The sequence below is a fragment of the Pelophylax lessonae genome (genome assembly GCF_965119305.1).
Source record: "Pelophylax lessonae genome assembly, chromosome: 11".
Taxonomy (NCBI): domain Eukaryota; kingdom Metazoa; phylum Chordata; class Amphibia; order Anura; family Ranidae; genus Pelophylax; species Pelophylax lessonae.
This window is the reverse complement of record NC_138778.1, coordinates 236,230,497-236,254,334: the sequence shown is the minus strand read 5'-3', so window position 1 is coordinate 236,254,334 and position 23,838 is coordinate 236,230,497. Positions and strand designations below refer to the sequence as shown.

At 45.6% G+C, this 23,838-nt stretch overlaps 1 protein-coding gene across 1 annotated transcript in view; it reads right to left on the bottom strand.

Annotated features, from left to right (window-relative positions):
* LOC309567518 (ABC-type organic anion transporter ABCA8-like) overlaps positions 1 to 23,838 on the bottom strand; it is a 201,140-nt gene that overhangs the window by 61,233 nt on the left and 116,069 nt on the right. The window contains exons 23-24 of the mRNA XM_082272902.1: positions 15,677 to 15,784; positions 12,631 to 12,801 (exon numbers count right to left, since the gene is read on the bottom strand). Coding sequence (XP_082129028.1) covers positions 12,631 to 12,801; positions 15,677 to 15,784 — 279 coding nt within the window. The remainder of the gene's footprint in view (positions 1 to 12,630; positions 12,802 to 15,676; positions 15,785 to 23,838) is intronic.

Here is a 23,838-nt window from a genome sequence, read left to right as displayed (position 1 = left end):
CGCGCGCGCGCCGGCTGTTTAAAATTTAAAGGGCCAGTGCACCAGTAATTGGTGCCTGGCCCAAACCTCCCTTTCTGGTTCATATATAAGTGACCTGCCCCTTCCTGCCCTTGCCAGATCTTTGTTGCCTTAGTGCCTAGTGAAAGCGTTATTTGTGGAATCCTTTGTTTGTTGCTGAACCCATTGCTAACGATTACCGCTTCTGAAACTGTGCTGCCTGCCCTGACCTTTGCTACGTCTGACTACGCCTCTGCCTGTCCCTTTGTACTACGCCTATCTCAGCAGTACGTGAGGTTGAGCCGCTACCGGAAGACACGACCTGGTAGTTACCACCGCAGCAAGACCATCCCGCCTTGTGGCGGGCTCTGGTGAAAACCAGAAACTACTTAGAACCAATCCTCCGGTACGGTCCACACCATTCCCTCCCTGACACAGCGGATCCACTTCCTGTACCGCTACTACTACCAGTCCCGATCCTGACAGTAAGATCCGGCCATGGATCCCGCTGAGGTGCCTCTGCCTAGTGTCGCGGACATCACTACAGTTGTGGCCCAGCAGTCGCAGCAGATCACTCCCAGCAAGGTCAACAGCTGGCACAGTTGATCGCCATGCTGCAGCAGCTTCTTCCAGCACAGCAGCAACCGCTTCCTCAGCCTGCACCTGCTTCACCACCGCAGCCTGTGGCCGCTGCCACTTCTAGAGTCCTTCTGTCCATGCCGGCCAAGTACGACGGTGATCCCAAGTTGTGCCGCTGATTCTTATCCCAATGCTCCCTTCACTTGGAGATGTTGGCTGACCAGTTCCCATCGGAGCGAGCCAAGGTGGCATTTGTCGTTAGCCTACTTTCGGGGAAGGCCCTGGCCTGGGCTACACCGCTTTGGGACCGCAACGATCCTGCCATTGCAAGTGTCCAGAGTTTCTTTTAGGAATTCCGGAGTGTCTTTGAGGAGCCAGCCCGGGTTGCCTCAGCAGAGACTGCGTTATTGAACTTGTCCCAGGGGACTTCCTCTGTCGGAGACTATGCTATCCGTTTCCACACCCTTGCTTCGGAATTCTCCTGGAATAACGAGGCGCTCTGTGCTACCTTTAGGAAAGGCTTGTCCAGCGCCATAAAGGACGTCCTGGCCGCACGAGAAGTCCCTACCAACCTGAGTGACCTCATCCATTTGGCCACCAGGATTGACCTGCGTTTTGCTGGACATCGGAGTCCTACATTTCGAGCGATTGGAGTTTTTTGTGTTACCCCATTGCACCTCGGAACTCCTCTTGGGTCTGCCCTGGCTCCAGCGCCATTGTCCCGTTCTGCATTGGACCTCCGGAGAGGTTCGAAGCTGGGGTCCGGCTTGTTTCGGCAGATGTCTCAAGTCAGTACGAGGCAAGTCTGCACCTGTTATTTCTCCTCCTCCCGGTCTGCCTGAACCACCCTTAGGCCTTGCATAGACTTTCGGGGTCTAAACAGCATTACTGTAAAGAACCGTTATCCTCTTCCCCTGATTACGGAACTCTTTGACCGGTTACAAGGCGCCAAGTACTTCACCAAGTTGGATCTCAAAGGGGCCTATAACCTTATTCACATCCAAGAGGGTGATGAGTGGAAGACGGCTTTTAACACCCAAGACGGGCATTTTGAGTACTTAGTCATGCCTTTTGGACTCTGTAACGCTCCAGCGGTCTTCCAGGAGTTTGTTAACGACATTTTCCGAGACCTGCTCTATACCTGTGTCGTGGTCTATTTGGATGACATTCTCATCTTCTCTACTAACTTGGATCAACACCAGACTCATGTCCGCTTAGTACTCTCCCATCTCAGGAAGAACCGCCTCTACGCTAAATTTGAAAAGTGCTTGTTCGACCGTACCAGTCTTCCCTTCCTGGGCTACATCATTTCAGCCAAGGGACTACAAATGGATCCTGCCAAACTGTCTGCCATCCTGGACTGGCCTCGTCCCTCTGGCCTTAAGGCCATCCAGCGATTCCTCGGATTCGCGAACTATTATAGACAATTCATTCCGCATTACTCCACCCTTATGGCACCAATTGTAGCCCTAACCAAGAAGGGAGCTAACCCGAAATCTTGGCCTCCCCAGGCCGAGAAGGCCTTCAGCGCTCTTAAAACTGCCTTTGCCACTGCCCCAGTTCTATCCAGACCGGATCCTACTAAGCTGTTCTACCTGGAAGTAGACGCCTCCTCCATTGGTGCTGGTGCTTTGCTCATGCAAAAGACTCCGAGAGGCAAGTCGGTTACTTGCGGGTTTTTCTCTAAGACTTTCTCTCCCGCTGAAAAAAATTATTCTATTGGGGATAGAGAATTACTCGCCATCAAGCTGGCCTTGGAGGAGTGGCGGCACTTACTTGAAGGATCGGTACATCCCGTGAACATCTACACGGATCATAAAAATTTATCATACCTCCAGTCTGCTCAGAGACTAAATCCCCGCAAAGCTCGCTGATCTCTATTTTTTGCCAGATTTAACTTCCGGATCCACTTTCGTCCAGCGACCAAGAACCTCAGGGCCGATGCCCTCTCTCGTTCTTCTGATATCACAGGAGAGGAAGTCAAGCCACAGCACATTGTGCCCCTGGAATGTCTGGTCACCGTGGCACCTGTAGACCTGCGTAACCTCCCTCCTGGAAAAACCTATGTTTCTCCCCGTCTTCGCCTAAAAGTTCTTAAGTGGGGACATTCTTCTCTTCTCGCAGGACATCCTGGAGTCCGAAAGACTGTACAACTTATCTCCAGGAGATATTGGTGGCCATCCTTAGAGAAGGACATCTCTGAATTTGTGCAGTCCTGCTCTGTATGTGCCAGAGACAAAACCCCTCGCCAAAGACCCGCCGGCTTTCTCCAGCCACTTCCCATACCAGAGACCCCTTGGTCTAATATCGCGATGGACTTCGTTACGGACCTACCACCATCTCACGGGAAAACTATAATTTGGGTCGTCGTAGATCGCTTCTCGAAGATGGCGCACTTCATCCCGTTGCCAGCCTTACCATCCGTGCCTCAGTTGGCCAAGCATTTCCTCGGACACATCTTCCGGTTACACGGCCTGCCTTCACATATTGTCTCCGATAGAGGAGTTCAGTTTGTGTCCAAATTCTGGAGGGCTCTTTGTGGACGGCTTAAAATCAAGCTGGATTTCTCTTCCTCATACCACCCCCAAACCAACGGACAAGTGGAGCGGGTCAATCAAATCTTGGGCGACTACCTTCGCCACTTCGTTTCCTCCCGTCAAGACGATTGGGTCGACCTCCTCCCGTGGGCGGAGTTTTCCTATAACCACAAAGACTCTTCCGCCACCAACAAGTCTCCCTTCTTCGTGGTTTACGGTCATCATCCTCTGCCTCCTCTGCCGTTGTCCTCCTCCTCCGGTGTACCTGCAGTGGATGACCTGGTGCAAGACTTTTCTACCATCTGGGGTGAGACGCGCCTGTCCCTCTTACAGGCCTCATCCCGCATGAAAATCCAAGCGGACAAGAAACGTCGGCCTCCTCCTGTCCTGGTTCCTGGGGACAGAGTTTGGCTCTCCTCCAAGTACATCCGCTTCAGGGTTCCTAGTTACAAGCTTGGTCCTCGTTACTTGGGACCCTACAAGGTCAAGAAGAGGATCAATCCTGTGTGTTACCAACTCCACCTCCCTTCCTCCCTTAAAATTCCCAACTGTTTTCATGTCTCTCTCCTCAAGCCTGCGGTCTTTAATCGCTTTTCCCCCAAGAACCTTTCTCCCACGCATGTATCCGGTACCTCTGATGTCTTCTCTGTTCAGGAGATATTGGCTTCTAAATTGGTCAGGGGGAGAAGATATTTTTTGGTGGATTGGGAGGGCTGCGGTCCTGAAGAGAGATCCTGGGAGCCAGAGGAAAATATCTTGGACCGCAACCTCATCCTCAGGTTTCTGGGTACTAAAAAGAGGGGGAGACCAAAGGGGGGGGGGTACTGTAACGCTGAGCGCTCCGGTCCCTGCTCCTGGACCGGAGCGCTCGCGGCATCCATCTCGGCAGAGTACCCCGGTCAGACTCTCTGACCGGGAACACTCAGTCCCTGCCTCTGTCGGGGACGCGGTCCGCGCTGCGAGGTGTCCCCGCACGCGTTCCGTGTCCCAGGTTCACTTAGCTGTGTCCGCTCCGGCTCTCCCCTTCGCTCCCCGCTCTCGTAGTTCCTGGCGCGTGCGTCCCTGCACCATAGGGCGCGCGCGCGCCGGCTGTTTAAAATTTAAAGGGCCAGTGCACCAGTAATTGGTGCCTGGCCCAAACCTCCCTTTCTGGTTCATATATAAGTGACCTGCCCCTTCCTGCCCTTGCCAGATCTTTGTTGCCTTAGTGCCTAGTGAAAGCGTTATTTGTGGAATCCTTTGCCTGTTGCCGAACCCTTTGCTAACGATTACCGCCTCTGAACCTGTGCTGCCTGCCCTGACCTTTGCTTCGTCTGACTACGCCTCTGCCTGTCCCTTTGTACTACGCCTATCTCAGCAGTCCGTGAGGTTGAGCCGCTACCTGAAGACACGACCTGGTAGTTACCGCCGCAGCAAGACCATTCCGCCTTGTGGCGGGCTCTGGTGAAAACCAGTAACTACTTAGAACCGATCCTCCGGTACGGTCCACACCATTCCCTCCCTGACACAGCGGATCCACTTCCTGCACCGCTACTACTACCAGTCCCGATCCTGACAGTGGTTGCATATATCTACGCCTTTTTTGAGGCGAAATATTCACATTTCTGATGTATTTTAGTTGTGAATTAATAAAATTGTTATTTTAATTACTCAGTGCCTTCAAAGTCCATGCTTCTCCAACAATCTATTCTCTAATGGTGAACTGGATCCATCTGGCGACAGAAGATTTGATGGTGAATTTCTGATGTTGGCACCTCCAAAAAGTACAAATGGCATGATTTCTGAATCCCTCTGGACACTTCCAAGTAATTTAGGATACATCTCCTCACTTCCAACATAGCAAATTCTTATTCTTTCTCATTGCTGGCATTACTTCCAAAGGATGGTAGAATCTCTTCCTGGTTACGGTGGAAGGTGGAAAAAACTTTTGGTAAAACATAAGATCGGTTCTCAGCACTACCTAGCTAGGAAAACAGTTGGGTATGGTACTTTAGGGGAAGTTTATACATGCGGTTTTACTTGCAAGAATCACTGGGAAGTCCCAGGGTGGAATAGCTATGATGGGGGAGAGGGGGGGCTGAAGAGCACTGGGGGGGCTGAAGAGCACTAAGGGGCTGGAGAGGGGTGGGGGGGGGGGCTGTACAGCACTGGGGGGCCAGCAAAAGAAATAAAATAAGTTGGATAGGAGGGGGATGGGGCGGCTGCATATAGAGGAATTGATCTTTCCATATGCCTCCTGCAACCACTGAATGCCTGCAGAGAGGAGAATCAGGCATCCAGCGGCTGCAGGAGGAATATGGAAAGATCAATTCCTCTATATGCAGCTGCCCCACCGCTCCTCCTATCCAGTCACACAGGGAGGCTGCTCAATCCTTGGGCACTCACCTTCTTCCAGCTCCCGGGAGCAGCTGATGACCGAGAGGAGATGATCGGCGTGAGTACCGGCTTGACACCCCCCGCACCCCCATTGGTATGCCACTGCTGGCCAGATGACAGAGCGTGGATCATCCCACTGTAACAGCTTTAATTGTAATTGCCGGGCGCTCGCCGACACACACAGTCCCGCCTCCTAGCCTGGCTCCTTTGATAGACGTCACAAGTCCTGGTTGGACAGGTGTTCTGTCTATCAAAGAAGCCAGGCTAGGAGGCGGGACTGTGTGTGTCGGCGAGCGCCCGGCAATTACAATTAAAGCTGTTACAGTGGGATGATCCGCGCTCTGTCATTATCGGTCAGCTTTCCTTTTCCTCTCTCTCTCTTCCCCGGAGCAGCCCCACGCTCGCCCTACATAATTTTCCACTCGCAAAATGCGAGCAGGCGAGTGGAAAATTTGAGGGCTGTAGTAGAGGGTTGGACCCCCTTTTGCCTTCATTCTTCCTGGCATAGATACAACAAGGTGTTTGAAACTTTCCTCAGAGATGTTGCTCCATAGTGACATGATAGCATCACGCAGTTGCTGTAGATTTGTCGGCTGCACATCCATGATGCCAATCTCCCATTCCACCACATCCCAAAGGTGCTCTATTGGATGAGATCTGGTGACTGTGGAGGCCATTGGAGTACAGTGACCTCATTGTCAGTTTGAGATGAATTGAGCTTTGTGACATGGTGCATTATCCTGCTGGAAGGAGCCATGAGAAGATGGGGACACTGTAGTCAATAAGGGATGGACATGGCCAGCAACAATACTCAGGTAGGCTGTGCTGTTTAAATCATGCTCAATTGGTACTAAGGGGCCCAAAGTGTGCAAAGATCCCCCACCCCATTACACCACCACCATCCGCCTGAACCGGTGATACAAGGCAGGATGGATCAATACACCAAATTCTGACCCTACCATCTGAATGTCACATCTGAAATCGAGACTCATCAGACCAGGCAACGTTTTTCCAATCTTCTATTGTCCAATTTTGATGAGCCTGTGCCAATTGTAGCCTCAGTTTCCTGTTCTTAGCTGACAGAAGTGACATCCAGTGTGATCTTCTGCTTCAAGGTTCGATGTGTTGTGCATTCAGAGATGGTATCCTGCATACCTTGGAGGTATCGAGTGGTTATTTGAGTTACTGTTGCCTTTCTATCATCTGGAACCAGTCTGCCCATTCTCCTCGGACCTCTGACACCAACAAGGCATTTTCCTCCACACAAATGCAGCTCACTGGATATTTTCTCTTGTTCCCACCATTCTCTGTAATCCCAAGAGATGGTGACTTGGTTCGATCCCTCACATGACTGGCTGGCCAATATCCAAGGGTATTCTGTGTACCGGAAGGACAGGGTAGGCAAAAGAGGGGGAGGGGTATGTCTCTATGTCAAGAATAATGTAAGGGTGATAGAGAGGAATGATATTACGGAAGGGATGAGTACGGAGTTAGAATCCGTGTGGGTAGAACTCCATAGGGAAGAAGTAAAGGGAAAAGTAATTGTGGGGGTTTGTTATAGACTACCCAACCAAAGGGAGTAGGTGGAGCTGGAATTTATATCACTGTTGGGTAAAGCAGCAAAGCTGGGATCAGTCATCATATTAGGGGACTTCAATTATCCCGACATTGACTGGGAAGAGGGGACTACACACTCACAGAAGGCCCGTCTCTTCATGGAAACCTTACAGGATAACTACATGTCTAAGTTGGTGGATTCTCCTACTAGAGATAATGCAGTGCTGGATCTATTGATCACTAATGACCCAGACCTAATCTCGGAGGTAGAAGTCCAGGACAACCTGGGCTCTAGCGATCACAGGATGATCACATTTAGTATAAATAACAATATAGCAAGGCAAGTGGGGAATATAAGAACCCTTAACTTCAGAAGAGCAAACTTTCCCAAATTGTGCTCAATGATGGAAAGGGTAAACTGGGACCAAACCCTGGGATCACTGACCACAGAGGAAAAATGGGAATGCTTTAGGAACATATTAAACAAATGCATCTCCCAGTGCATTCCTATGGGAAATAAATTTAGAAGAGACAAAGCCAAACCTGGCTGGCTAAACCATAATGTTAAAAAACTTATTAAGGGAAAAAAATGGCCTTCAAGAAATATAAATCAGAGGGCACAGTATCGGCTTTCCAGCAATACAAAGAGGCAAATAAGAAAAGTAAATACGAAATCAAAATGGGCAAAATCAACTTCGAGCGACAAATAGCGGGGGGATAGTAAAAAGAACCCTAAGAAATTCTTTAAATATATCAACAGCAAAAAAGCTAGGGCAGAGCATATTGCACACATAATTAACGATGATGGGAGGATGGTTACAGAGGACACTGAAAAGGCAACCGTGCTGAACGTCTTTTTTTCCTCAGTCTTTACACAGGAAAAGGAGGGGTACACTGACCATGACTGTATGGTTAGTAGTAATACACAGGACTTGCTGCTATGGCTAACAGAGGGTGAAATCAGGGAAAGGCTGGATAAAATTAACACAAATAAATCACCAGGCCTGGATGGCGTACATCCGAGAGTACTCAAAGAACTTAGTAAAACTATATCTAGACCACTGTTCCTGATCTTTGCTGACAGTATTATGACAGGAAATGTATCGGGGGATTGGAGAAAAGCTAACGTGATACCGATATTCAAAAAAGGGCAGAGGCATATCCCGGGAAATTATAGGCCGGTCAGTCGGACATCGATAGTATGTAAACTTCTGGAGGGGAAGATAAGGGACTATATCGTAGAGTTTGCTAAAGACAACAACATCATCAGCAGTAATCAGCACGGGTTTACAAATAGGCGTTCTTGTCAAACCAATCTGTTAACATTCTACGAGGAGGTGAGCTGTGAGCAAGATAGGGGGAGACCAGTGATTTCGCTAAGGCGTTTGATACAGTTCCCCACAAGTGCTTAATTTATAAAATAAGGTCTGCAGGCATCGACCACAAGGTTTGCTCTTGGATACGGAACTGGCTAAAAGGGTGTGTCCAAAGGGTGGTAATAAATAGCGCATACTCAGACTGGTCTGGGGTGGTAAGTGGGGTCCCCCAAGGCTCAGTCCTGGGACCAACCTTGTTCAATTTATTCATAAACAGCATTGAAGACGGGATTAGTAGTTCTATATCAGTTTTTGTAGATGACACAAAATTGGGCAGGGCAATAACTGCACAGCATGAGGCAGATATCCTACAGAATGACCTGGACAAAATAACGGAATGGGCAACGACATGGCAAATGAGGTTTAATGTGGAGAAGTGTAAGATTTTGCACTTGGAGACTAAAAACATAAAAGCACAATACACTATAGGGGGGAACCTTTGGGGGAATCAAAAATGGAGAAAGATCTGGGAGTTTTGGTAGAGGACAGACTAAGCAATAGCATGCAATGTCAAGCTGCAGCTGCCAAAGCCTGCAGAATATTAGCATGCATAAAGCAAGGGATGTATTCCAGAGATAAAACTATAACCCTTCCACTTTATAAAACTCTGGTCCCATCGCATCTGGAGTATTCTGTCCAGTTCTGGTCATCAGTCCTCAGGAGGGATGTGTTGGAGCTGGAGAGAGTCCAGAGAAGGGCAACTAAACTAATTAGGGGATTGGAGGACCTTAATTATGAAGAGAGTCTGCAATCGCTTAATTAATTCTCCCTGGAGAAGAGACGCCTGAGAGGGGACATGATAGCAATTTATAAATACCTCAATGGTGATCTCAGCATAGAAAAAAAGCTATTCAGTCGCAAGGATTGCATGAATGCTGATAGCTTGTTTTTCTGGGAACAGTTCATGTGACTGGCAAAAATAAGGACATCATCTAGGTAGGGTAGTATAGAAACGTCCTGCATTCTCAGAGCCCTCATGATTTCAGCCATGATTTTTGTGAATACACGGGGAGCCGAGGTAAGACTGAATGGTGGGGCCTGGTACTGGAAGTGCAGCATTGTGAATGGTGAGTCTCAGAGATTTCTGATATCCTTGGTCTATCTGTACGTAAAAATAAGCATACTTAATATCTAAGGTTGCCAAGATGGAGGTAGAAGGTTCTTTATGATAAATATGCTGTCCATTTCGAATTTCCTGTTCTTGATCACCTTGTTTGAGGATTTCAGGTTCAGTATGCAGAAATGATGTTTCCCTAAAGGCTTCACCCTCAGAAATATTTGTGAGTTATATACCTGATCCTACTGAGGTGGAGGCACCGGGGTGATGGAGCAGATCCGAAATGGCTTCTGACATGGCCTCACTTTTTGTCATATCTCATGGCATTTTTGTTGCCGGCGGCTTCAATTGAAACTTCAAATTGTACCCTTATAAACTGCAGGATGAGGGGGTTTGAGCAAATTTCTTCCTTGGGGAAGGAACCCATTTAATCTTCCTCCAATCGTGGAGCAAGTGTCACTGGGAAGGAAAGGAATCCTCCCTTTTATTTGGGTTTGTTAAAGCTTCATATTTTCTTGCCTCGCAAAATCTTTATTGACTTGCTGGCTGCTCGACTTGTTGGAGCAAACTTTATGTTTCTGAACATCTTCTCCGGAAACCCCTTGTAACGGAACCGCAACACACACTGTGCTTGTGGACTTCCATCAGTATACCGCTTCCTCCCAGTCTTGAACATAGATATCAAAAATTCCAGCTGCCCCCATACAAAGTTAGGTGACAACTTAGCTTGTACAAGTTAAGAAACCTTCCCTTTTATTGAACAGTCACACAGAATTTATATACAGCATGGACATCCCCCTCCTGATCAGATAACCCCATCAGGTCAGGGGTTGCTTGATTACATTATCATATGCAGATAAAATTGTATACAGAAATAGAATTAACCTGAACTAATTATCTAGCCATCTGGACAGAAACAATATGTGAGTTCATTACCAATTAACAATGGGACAGACAGGCTTAACAGAATACACATCACGCCATAATACACAGACAATAGAAAGGGACCACCAGTGACAGACTGTCCGTCTCTGACATTGAAGTACAATACACATTATCAGAAGTGTAAACACATGACCCATTGTAGATAACAGGTGAGTATATCAACATATTCAACGATGTGTGGAAGACAGGTGGTTGAAATGATGATATTAGCATCTGCTATAAGTGTGTCTGTGTAAAGCAGTCTTCACATGTTTCTTTAGATATATGGTTAACAAATATCACGGTCCCTACAGACCCTACAGTGTGTATAGAGACCCTATAGTGTATATAGACCCTACAGTGTGTATACAGACCCTACAGTGTATATAGAGACCATACAGTGTGTATAGAGACCCTAAAGTGTGTATAGAGACCCTACAGTGTGTACAGAGACCCTACAGTGTGTATAGAGACCCTACAATGTGCAAAAACCCTACAGTGTGTATAGAGACCCTACAGTATGTATAGACCCTACATTGTGTATAGAGACCATACAGTGTGTATAGACCCTACAGTGTGTATATAGAGACCCTACAGTGTGTATATAGAGACTCTACAGTGTGTATATAGAGATCCTACAGTGTGTAGAGATACCCTACAGTGTGTACAGACCCTACAGTGTGTACAGACCCTACAGTGTGTATAGGCCCTACAGTGTGTATAGAGACCCCACAGTTTGTACAGACCCTACAGTGAGTACGGGGATCCTACAGTGTGTATAGATATACCCTACAGTGTGTATAGAGACCCTACAATGTGTACAGACCCTACAGTGTGTATATAGACCCTACAGTGTGTATATAGACCCAGTAGAGACCCTACAGTGCGTACAGAGACCCTACAGCTTGTATAGAGACCCTACAGAGTGTACAGAGACCCTACAGAGTGTACAGAGACCCTACAGTGTGTACAGAGACCCTGCAGTGTGTATAGACCCTACAGTGTGTACAGACCCTACAGTGTGTATAGAGACCCTACAGTGTATACAGACCTTACAGCATGTATAGTGACCCTACAGTGTGTGCAGGCCCTACAGCGTGTATAGAGATCCTACAGTGTGTACAGAGACCCTACAGTGTGTATAGAGACCACACAGTGTGTACATACCCTACAGCGTGTATAGAGATCCTACAGTGTGTACAGAGACCCTACAGTGTGTATAGAGACCACACAGTGTGTACATACCCTACAGTGTGTACAGAGACCCTACACTGTGTACAGAAACCCTGTATACAGATCCTACAGTGTGAGCAGAGACCTTACAGTGTGTACAGAAACCCTACAGTGTGTATAGAGACCATACAGTGTGTACAGACCCTACAGTGTGTACAGAGACCCTACACTGTGTACAGAAACCCTGTATACAGATCCTACAGTGTGAGCAGAGACCTTACAGTGTGTACAGAAACCCTACAGTGTGTATAGAGACCATACAGTGTGTACAGACCCTACAGTGTGTACAGACACCCTACAACGTGTATAGAGACCCTAAAATGTGTATAGAGACCCTACAGTGTGTATAGAGACCCTACAGTGCGTACAGATTCTACAGTGTGTATAGAGACCCTACACTGTGTATAGAAACCCTACAATGTGTATAGAGACCCTGCAGTATGTACAGACCCTATAGTGTGTATAGAGATCCTACAGTGCGTGCAGACCCTACAGTGTGTACAGACCCTACAGTGTATTTAGAGACCCTACAGTGTGTATAGAGACTCTACAGTGTGTATAGAGACTCTACAGTGTGTAAAGAGCCTACATTGTATATATAAACCCTACAGTGTGTACAGAGACCCTACAGTGTGTATAGAGACCCTACACTGTGTATAGAGACCCTACAGTGTGTATAGAGACCCTACAGAGGCTACAGTAGACAAAGCTGCTACGGCGAGTAATGTCTATATAGACAGTAAGATTCACAGAGTTTCTATAATAATGAAAGGGCATGACAAGGTGACAGTACACACCTAGAGATCTTAGCATGCAGCCTGCAGGATATGCAGAGCTTGGCTGTCACCTGTAGCTCTCTGCACCTCTGACATAGGATGGTCTCCTGGGAAAAGGGGCCCAGGGTGTCAGAAAACACAGAATTTAGCAGTTCCCTATTCTGACCCCTCTTTTGTGTCCTAGGATCGTGCGGCACCATTATGAAGGAGTAACTTACCAACACACAGGCCACCGAGAGATCCAAGACAGTTCTGTGATTAAATATAAACATGATGGCCATCATCAGGAAGAGTAGAAGCCAATAGAAAGGGATGTCCACAAGGAGCTGTCCACACCAGTATGCTGAAGGGAAGAGGCCGGATATATGCAGCTGGGACCGAGCTTTTATCTAGATGTCAAGAGGAAAGAATCAACACTTTGTTCTACCCCAGTCTGTGCACAGTGACTACTGACACTCAAGAGAAGTACATGCTAGGTTATAGGGATGTCCACAGGGATCAGAGCGAGATACACCAACACTCAGAGGAAGAACCTGAAGGTTATCGGGGTGTCCAGAGTGAAGAGAGCGAGATAAACCAACACTCAGAGGAAGAACCTGAAGGTTATAGGGGGGGGGGGCAGAGGGAAGAGAGCGAGATACACCAACACTCAGAGGAAGAACCTGAAGGTTATAGGGGGGGGGGCAGAGGGAAGAGAGCGAGATACACCAAAACTCAGAGGAAGAACCTGAAGGTTATAGGGGTGTCCAGAGTGAAGAGGGAGAGATAAACCAACACTCAGAGGAAGAACCTGAAGTTTATAGAGGGGGGCAGAGTGAAGAGAGAGAGATAAACCAACACTCAGAGGAAGAACCTGAAGTTTATAGAGGGGGGGGGGGGCAGAGGGAAGAGAGAGAGATAAACCAACACTCAGAGGAAGAACCTGAAGGTTATAGGGGTGTCCAGAGTGAAGAGGGAGAGATAAACCAACACTCAGAAGAAGAACCTGAAGTTTATAGAGGGGGGGCAGAGTGAAGAGAGAGAGATAAACCAACACTCAGAGGAAGAACCTGAAGGTTATAGGGATGTCCACAGGGATCAGAGCGAGATACACCAACACTCAGAGGAACAACCTGAAGGTTATAGGGGTGTCCAGGGTGAAGAGAGCGAGATAAACCAACACTCAGAGGAAGAACCTGAAGGTTATAGAGGGGGGGCAGAGGGAAGAGAGAGAAATACACCAACACTCAGAGGAAGAACCTGAAGGTTATAGGGGTGTCTAGGGTGAAGAGAGCGAGATAAACCAACACTCAGAGGAAGAACCTGAAGTTTATGGGGGGGGGGGGGCAGAGGCAAGAGAGCGAGATACACCAACACTCAGAGGAAGAACCTGAAGGTTATAGGGGTGTCCAGAGGGAAGAGAGGGAGATAAACCAACACTCAGAGGAAGAACCTGAAGGTTATAGGGGTATCCAGAGTGAAGAGAGCAAGATAAACCAACACTCAGAGGAAGAACCTGAAGGTTTTAGGGGTGTCCAGAGGGAAGAAAGCGAGATGCACCAACAATTAGAGGAAGAATCTGAAGGTTATAGGGGTGTCCAGAGGGAAGAGAGCGAGATGCACCAACACTCAGAGGAACAACCTGAAGGTTATAGGGGTGTCCAGAGGGAAGAGAGGGAGATAAACCAACACTCAGAGGAAGAACCTGAAGGTTATAGGGGTGTCCAGGGGGAAGAAAGCGAGATATACCAACATTTAGAGGAATAACCTAAAGTTTATAGGGGGGGCAGAGGGAAGAGAGCGAGATACACCAACATTTAGAGGAAGAACCTGAAGGTTATAGGGGTGTCCAGAGTGAAGAGAGAGAGATAAACCAACACTCAGAGGAAGAATCTGAAGGTCATAGAGGTGTCCAGAGGGAAGAGAGCGAGATACACCAACACTCAGAGGAACAACCTGAAGGTTATAGGGGTGTCCAGAGGGAAAAGAGCGATATAGACTGTGATGGTGTTTACCGTCACTGGGTGTGAGGGACAGATACTTGGGGGATGCTGAGAGAATGGTTTATATGGCTTCAGATGGGACAGTAATATCTGTCAGCAATATCTCTCAGGAAAGGTATGAAGATGAATGGATTGACTTTTCAGATTGCTAGAATATTGCAGGAGTGTCTCATAGACCCTTGCTAAATAGTGAGATGGGGTGGGGTTTTTTATTGGTAAGTGCCTGTATTCCATTGTTCTATTGTTTCTGTCTGCCTTAAGATAAACGTATTATGGGATGTACATGTGTATGTGGATTGGCTGCTAAGGGGGAGGGGGAATTGTCCCACAGTGTATATCTCTTTGTGCATGTGTTTGAATAAACAGTTTGAGTTCTACTTCACCCTCAGTCTAGAGCCCTGTCTCTTATTGGGTGAATCTGCTACAAGGGATTGCTATGCTCTTCATACTCCCTTGAATAATCACTAAGCTCTTGTAAGAGCTTGTTCCTGCTTCACTCTCTGGGGAAAGAGAGGTTCACCCACTGGAACCTGGAGCCTTGTTGTAGGTCCAGGGTGGGTAGGAGACGGCGAGACCCCAACCAAGCTGCAGCGATTCGTGGGGTCTGAGGTGGTTATGGTGTCTGGTGGAGTACTTGGAGACCTCGGGAAGCACTAGGAGCATCCCTCAACGGAGGTACCCAGTCGGAATGCCAGTTTATCCATTACACACACTAATACTCAGAGGAAGAACCTGAAGGTTATGGGGGTGTCCAGAGGGAAGAGAGGGAGATACACCAACACTCAGAGGAAGAACCTGAAGGTTAAAGGGGTGTCCGGAGGGAAGAGAGGGAGATGCACCAACACTCAGAGGAAGAACATGAAGGTTATAGGGGTGTCCGGAGGGAAGAGAGCAATATACACCAACACTCAAAGGAAGATACTGAAGGTTATCAGGGTGTCCAGAAGGAAGAGAGCGAGATATCCCAGCACTCAGAAAAAGAACTTAAAGAGGTTATAGGGGTGTCCAGAGGGAAAGAAGAAGAGAAAACAGAAGCTTATAGGGGTGTCTGTATGAAAATAAGGGTGCAGAGAGTTTTAGGACACTCAGGACATAGGTGATATAGGGGTGTCAGAAAGTTATACCAACACAAGTAAAATAAACAACATAGAAGAACCTGAGGGTTACAGGGGTCAGGGTGAGGTGGAGAAATGAGGGGAGAGCTAGTTCTGCCGACAACAAGAACAGGAAACTGGAGGTGTCAAGATTGGAAGGAAGAAGTTCTATACATCTTTTAACTCACCTTTGTGTCCTCTATACTGCTCATGCCGAAATGGGGGGCCATGCCAGCAGCAAAAATTATAGCAAAGACGGTTGCATGAAGCATATGTGAGCTGTCTTCTGGATCATACTGGAGAAAGAGAAGTCTGGTTAGTAGAAACAAATAAGGATTGACCCTGGAAAATAATGTGTATAAACTAAAGAGAAAGTACTGACCAGTATCATTGCCCCTTAGCTTTGGGCAGTTTAGGTAAATCACTTTGCTCCCCATCCCCCCTGGCCCCAGTCGCAACAAATGATTTTGTCCAGTGAAGAGCCAAAAAGGCACATCAAGGCCTTCTTATACTGTCACGTTGCTGACCAGCACTTGGAAAACCATTAAATCAGCGAGTTTAGTTCCACTTTAAGCCAAAGCTGGGAGGAAAGAAGAGGTTTTTTCGATACATAACCTGCCTAACAACCAGCGAGTGCAACACAAAGATTATTCAAACTGTCTATTTAGTGGAAAGGAAATGTCTGTATGAAGGAGTTGTCCGTATGAAGGAGTTGTCCGTATGAAGGAGTTGTCCGTATAAAGGAGTTGTCCGTATGAAGGAGCTGTATGTATGAAGGAGCTGTATGTATGAAGGAGCTGTATGTATGAAGGAGTTGTATGTATGAAGGAGTTGTCCGTATGAAGGAGTTGTCCGTATGAAGGAGCTGTATGTATGAAGGAGCTGTATGTATGAAGGAGCTGTATGTATGAAGGAGCTGTATGTATGAAGGAGTTGTATGTATGAAGGAGATGTATGTATGAAGGAGATGTATGTATGAAGGAGCTGTATGTATGAAGGAGCTGTATGTATGAAGGAGCTGTATGTATGAAGGAGTTGTATGTATGAAGGAGATGTCCGTATGAAGGAGCTGTATGTATGAAGGAGATGTCCGTATGAAGGAGCTGTATGTATGAAGGAGATGTCCGTATGAAGGAGCTGTATGTATGAAGGAGCTGTATGTATGAAGGAGTTGTCCATATGATGGAGTTGTCCGTATGAAGGAGTTGTCCGTATGAAGGAGTTGTCTGTATGAAGGAGCTGTCTGTATGAAGGAGCTGTATGTATGAAGGAGCTGTATGTATGAAGGAGCTGTATGTATGAAGGAGATGTCTGAATGAAGGAGCTGTCTGATTGAAGGAGCTGTATGTATGAAGGAGCTGTCTGATTGAAGGAGCTGTATGTATCAAGGAGTTGTCCGTATGAAGGAGTTGTATGTATGAAGGAGCTGTCTGTATGAAGGAGCTGTATGTATGAAGGAGCTGTATGTATGAAGGAGCTGTATGTATGAAGGAGCTGTATGTATGAAGGAGATGTATGTATGAAGGAGCTGTATGTATGAAGGAGATGTCTGAATGAAGGAGCTGTCTGATTGAAGGAGCTGTATGTATCAAGGAGTTGTCCATATGAAGGAGATGTTTGTCTGAAGGAGTTGTTGTATGAAGGAGTTGTCCCTATAAAGTAGATGTTCGTCTGAAGGAGTTTTCTGAATGAAATAGATATTTGCATGAAGGAGTTGTCTGTATGAAGATGTTCGTATGAAGGACTTGTTCATATGAAGGAGATGTCCGTATGAAGGAGAGGTTTGTCTGAAGCAGTTGTCTGTATGGAGGAGATGATTGTCTGAAGGAGTTGTCCATAAGAAGGAGTTGTCCATATAAAGGAGAGGTCCACATAAAGGAGATGTCTGTAGGAAGGAGTTGTTTGTTTAAAGGAGTTGTCCGTATGAAGGAGTTGTCCATATGATGGAGAAGTCCGTTTGAAGGAGATATGCATATGAAGGAAATGTCCGTGTGAAGGAGATGCCCATATGAAGGAGTTGTTTGTATGAAGGAGTTGTCCATATGAAGGAGTTGTTTGTATGAAGGAGTTGTCCATATGATGGAGTTGTCCTTATGAAGGAGTTGTCCATATGATGGAGTTGTCCGTATGAAGGAGATGCCCATATGAAGGAGTTGTTTGTATGAAGGAGTTGTCCATATGAAGGAGTTGTCCGTATGAAGGAGTTGTCCGTATGAAGGAGTTGTCCATATGAAGGAGTTGTCTGTACGAAGGAGATGTTTATATGAAGGAATTGTCTGTTTGAAGGAGATGTTAGTATGAAGGAGTTGTCTGTGTGATGGAAACGTCCCACACTCCGCTTGAGTGCTTCCATCAGTATTAAGCCCCGTACACACGTACCGATTGTTGGCCGTAAATGTTCGGCCAACGTCCGATCGGCCGATTGTCGGCTTGTTAGTATGATGCTTTTGACAACCGACTGCGACTTTTCGGCCGAACAAAATCTGGTCTGCATGCTATAAAATTTTTGTTGGCCGTCACCAGAACGGCCGATTGTTCGTCAGTCAGTACAGATTTCGGCCGACAAAAGCCAGATGAGCAAGACTGGGCATGCTCAGAGAAGAAAAAACACACGGAAAGTTAACCATCACATAACATCACTTCTGAAGTTGGTTGTTGTTGGCCGACAAAATTCGTGTGCAGTCTTGAGCACTTTTCAACCAACACGACAGCAATGGACAAAAGACGGCCGATCGTTCGGCCGACAATCGGTACGTGTGTACGGGGCTTAACACTTCCTACAGTCTGAACATAGATATCAGATATTATAGCCGCATTGTGCAACTAAGAACTAGACGGGACTAGCTCAGCTGCAAAACTGGAACTGTTTATTGAACAAGAATACAGGCCTTTTTATACACTTGAGAAGTATGTCAGTCAGAACATGAACAATGATCCAAATATTTACCCAAAACATCACACAATGGTTTAGATAATGAGGTACAGCTGCCTCATGGCTAAGCCCATCCTTAAGAGTTTAGTCAAATTAGCCAATATATACTACAAACATTAAGTTGATTAAACAACTAGCCAGCTGGACACTCAGAAGTCTCATTCCAGTTCAGACTTGCCGGCATCGAGCTCGCAAAGTACAATACACATTATTACAAGTATAAAAAACATCCCTACAATAGTTTGCTAGCAGACAATTGGTTAATTAGCACAATTAACAATACAAACAGTGATCTCCCCTCCTCAGACTAGTAGGCAACAGACTATGGCAGAAGACCTACTTACAATAAACACATTATGGCAGGGGGCCCTAGTGGTTTGAGCGGATTACATTAACATCTACAGTCATTGCTGGTTTGAGGCATAGAGGTCCCAAATATGAATATGGAACCTAAAGTTCCCACTTCCCAGAGTGTGTGTGTGTTTTGGGGAGACATGAACTTAAATCATAAACAAGATCACTCCACGGATCCCCCAGGCATACACCTTCAAAAGAGTAGTGTTTCCTTAAATGCCAGGGCCCATAGTGGGTAAGAGGCTTGCTCCCAGTCCTCTCCAAAAGCCCCTGTCCCAGCTAGGTCTGTCACAGTCTGTATGAAGGAGCTGTCCGTATGAAGGAGATGTCCCTATGAAGAAGATGTCGGTATGAAGGAGATGTCAGTATGAAGAAGATATTTGTTTGAAGGAGTTGTCTGGTTATTTTCAATCTGTGTAGATCAAATCATGGACGAGGGGTTGATGAGGAAACACCTTGGTGGAAGGTTTAGGTCTATGAGAACTGAGCCCAGACACCACAGGATGGGAGGGAATGGTGGAATGCTCTAACTTAAAGTGGAACACACATCCTTGAATAGAAAAGAAGCCACTTTCTTCTGTTTCAGTGAAACAACTGCTGACTTCAGCTGCTGGGGTCTCTAATGACAGGAGGGATGTCGTTTCTGACAATGAGTGCTCTGGAGATGTCAGACATCTATGCTTCATACTCCAGCAGAAGGAGGCAGTGAGCATTTTAAACCCCTTCAATTAAGAGGAGCCATTTAAGAGGACCAAGTCATAAACCTAAAACAGAAGAATAAACCTCTGCTATAAGATTGGCAGAGGAATGAGACCTTGAGGGTGACTGGCAGGAGGGAGCTGAAACTGAAGAATATAGCCACAGCTAAATAATAAAAAAGAGGGTTCCCCATTCACCAATGACATGACCAGGTAAAAAACAGTATGGTGACAAGGTAAGTTCAGTGAAATAAACGAGAGATCCTAATACCCGGAAACAGTGCCCAGTCACATACAGCATGTGAAGGAATCCGGACTCCCCAACTGGGTATCTCCGCCAAGAAGCTGCTTCCTAAGCCCTGGAACATGGAATCCGTGAATCTGGCTATAGTTACCCCAAGAACTCGATAGTACAAGTTTTGGAGTCAAACAGAATCAAACTGTTTATTCAAACACATGCACAAAGAGATATACACTCTGGGACAACCCCTCCCCCTTAGCAGCCAATCCACATACACATATACATCCCATAATAAGTTTATCTTAAGGCAGACAGAACAACAATAGAACAATGGAATTCAGGTACTTAACAATAACAAACCCCACCCCACTAGCAAGGGTCTGTGAGACACTCAAACAATATTCTAGCAATCTGAGAAGTCATATTGTCTATCTCTATACATCTCTTGAGGACATTGTCCAGAAATATTATTGTCCCAAGTGAAAGATGCCCTTCACTCTTTAAACACAAACCACACATTTAGAACCCAGGATAACAGGGTTAACACGAATGGCTGAGTCCAGTGTAGTTGTACAGTGAGTCTGACTAGTGCAGACCCAACTGGGGTTCTTGGTCACTCTGTGCCCCTAATAGACACAGGGTGACTTACACATAAGAGGGGCTGGGGAAGCTGGACAAGGAGTCTCCCAACCTCCCTAAAGCAATCTGGGTTTCACAAGTCCCCCAACCAAAATTACTCACGGCACACAGCACTTCTGCATCAAGAACAAAAAACAGCCCCAGGCTTAAAGAAGAGGAAAAATCCTCAATACTGCAAGTCGCTTGCTAACCATTTACCAAAATTAGTCATCAGAGGGTGGGTGACCTGCCACAGCTCCCAATAACTTAGCCAGGAACCCCCCATACACTGGAAGGACCTGAAAAGTGGAGTGCAGGGAGGAAATACAGATGGGTTGTCACTGCCCACTGAAAGACATCGAATCACAGAAGGAACCCCAACCGTGCTCAAACCCTAACTAGAAAGACTTTCTGGATTTCCAATATCTGCCCTGAATTTACCAGTAGCGGCTGATAACAGAAAAATATTCAAATTTAAGAAAAAAATATATGTAACAGAACCGGGACCCACACTGTGTTTGTGGGCTTCCGTCAGTATACGGCTTCCTTCAGTTTTGAACATAGATATCAGATTTTCTAGCCGCCCCCCAAAAAGGCTAGCCCACAACTTAGCTTGTTCTGGAACCTCTCTTTTATTGAACAACTCACACAGTTTATATACAGCATGGACATCCCCCTCCTGATCAGATTACCCCATCAGGTCAGGGGTTGCTTGATTACATTATCATATGCAGATAAAATTGTATACAGAAATAGAATTAACCTGAACTAATTATCTAGCCATCTGGACAGAAACAATATGTGAGTTCATTACCAATTAACAATGGGACAGACAGGCTTAACAGAATACACATCACGCCATAATACACAGACAATAGAAAGGGACCACCAGTGACAGACTGTCCGTCTCTGACATTGAAGTACAATACACATTATCAGAAGTGTAAACACATGACCCATTGTAGATAACAGGTGAGTATATCAACATATTCAACGATGTGTGGAAGACAGGTGGTTGAAATGATGATATTAGCATCTGCTATGAGTGTGTCTGTGTAAAGCAGTCTTCAGATGTTTCTTTAGATATATGGTTAACAAATATCACGGTCCCTACAGACCCTACAGTGTGTATAGAGACCCTATAGTGTATATAGACCCTACAGTGTGTATACAGACTCTACAGTGTATATAGAGACCATACAGTGTGTATAGAGACCATACAGTGTGTCTAGAGACCCTAAAGTGTGTATAGAGACCCTACAGTGTGTACAGAGACCCTACAGTGTGTATAGAGACCCTACAATGTGCACAAACCCTACAGTGTGTATAGAGACCCTACAGTATGTATAGACCCTACATTGTGTATAGAGACCCTACATGGGTTGCCTGATTACATTATTATATGCAGATGAAATTGTATACAGAATTAGAATTAACCAGAACTAATTATCTAGCCATCTGGACAGAAACAATATGTGAGTTCATTAACAATTAACAATGGGACAGACAGGCTTAACAGAATCCACATCACACCTCAATGCACAGACAATAGGAAGAGACCGCCAGTGACAGACTGTCCATCTCTGACATTGAAGAACATGGAACAGAGGCCAATTGGCTCTTTCAATGAACATGTTCTGAATCAAACAGGCCTGGACTCGGAGTAGTCCTCACATATTTCTCGAGATACATGGCTAACAAATATTACTGTCCCATTTGAAGCAATCAAACCATTTCTCAGTGTCCATTAAGTACCTGTCTTTCACTCCCAGGGACAATATATTAAAAGGAAAAGAGACAATTCTCCTAAGGAAGGAAAGGGAGACTTATTAGATGTTGGGGTTATAGGGGACCGGCCTTCAGTTTGCTTTGTAAAAAACATATAAAAAACATATAACAGGCGCTTAGCTACATAATAAAACACGAGTCCATATAAATCCATATACTGTCCAGTGAATGTAAATTGATAAATCAAATAAATTAGGACGGGGGGTGGGGCGCTTGGAAAGTCCAGCAATTAGGGCAGCCGTCCAGAACCAATAAGCCAAGGGTTCTTCAAACTGAATGCAAAAAAAGAAAAGAAAGAGGCGCCTCTAAGTGCAGACTAAAACAGACATATTTATTGCATTAAAATATGCACTCACATTTGTGCGTATGTAAAAAGCGTGTATCAAAAATCCTCCTGGGGAATTCCAAGATGGATCGGTAGATGAGAGGTCATCCAGTCCGTGCTGCCAGCTATGGGGAGCCGGTCTCCTCTTCACCGCAGCCGGCAATAAGCGGCGAAGCTGGAGCGGAAGCGTCCGTGGATTGAAAGCGAGGCTTGGTCAGCGGGAACATGTGGATGACGTCACTGGAATGCGACGTGTTTCCGAGCGTGCGTGCTGCCGTCGGGCAGGCAGCCGCGCTCCTTCATCAAAGCACCAGGCAAAGGAATACAGCAAGACAAAAAACTAGCCTTATAAAACGATCGGAAGGGGAAGAGATGCGGAAGTGATTCATTCTTTTAAATGTATCGCAATAAATAAACAGTGGGATGTGAAAAATAATACAGAAATAAGACTATAGTTGAAATTAGGAAAATGAACGAAAATAAAAATAATAATAAAAATAAAAGTGAAAATAAAAATAAAATTAAAAATAAAAATAAAAATAAAAGTAAATGTGAAAATAAAAATAAAATTAAAAATAAAAATAAAAATAAATCAGTAATAGAGAATGGATTAAAGGCAACAATGAACTATTTGCATAGTCAATAAGGGGACAATTAATATGACAAGGATAATGGATATGTGACAATTAAAAACAATAGTACCAAAATATGTAAGAGTTAACATATACAAGAACGGATAAGATATAGATATATATATATATATACGGATAAGATTTTTTCCCACTACATGTTCCAAGTATATGGATACACCAGCATGTTCTTATATATGTTATCTCTTACATATTTTGGTACTATTGTTTTTAATTGTCACATATCCATTATCCTTGTCATATTAATTGTCCCCTTATTGACTATGCAAATAGTTCATTATTGCCTTTAATCCATTCTCTATTACTGATTTATTTTTATTTTTATTTTTATTTTCACATTTACTTTTATTTTTATTAATATTTTTATTTTTATTTTCATTTTCGTTCTCATTTTCCTAATTTCAATTATAGTCTTATTTCTGTATTATTTTTCACATCCCACTGTTTATTTATTGTGATACATTTAAAAGAATGAATCACTTCCGCATCTCTTCCCCTTCCGATCGTTTTATAAGGCTAGTTTTTTGTCTTGCTGTATTCCTTTGCCTGGTGCTTTGATGAAGGAGCGCGGCTGCCTGCCCGACGGCAGCAAGCACGCTCTGAAACGCGTCGCATTCCAGTGACATCATCCACATGTTCCCGCTGACCAACCCTCGCTTTCAATCCACGGACGCTTCCGCTCCAGCTTCGCCGCTTATTGCCGGCTGCGGTGAAGAGGAGACCGGCTCCCCATAGCTGGCAGCA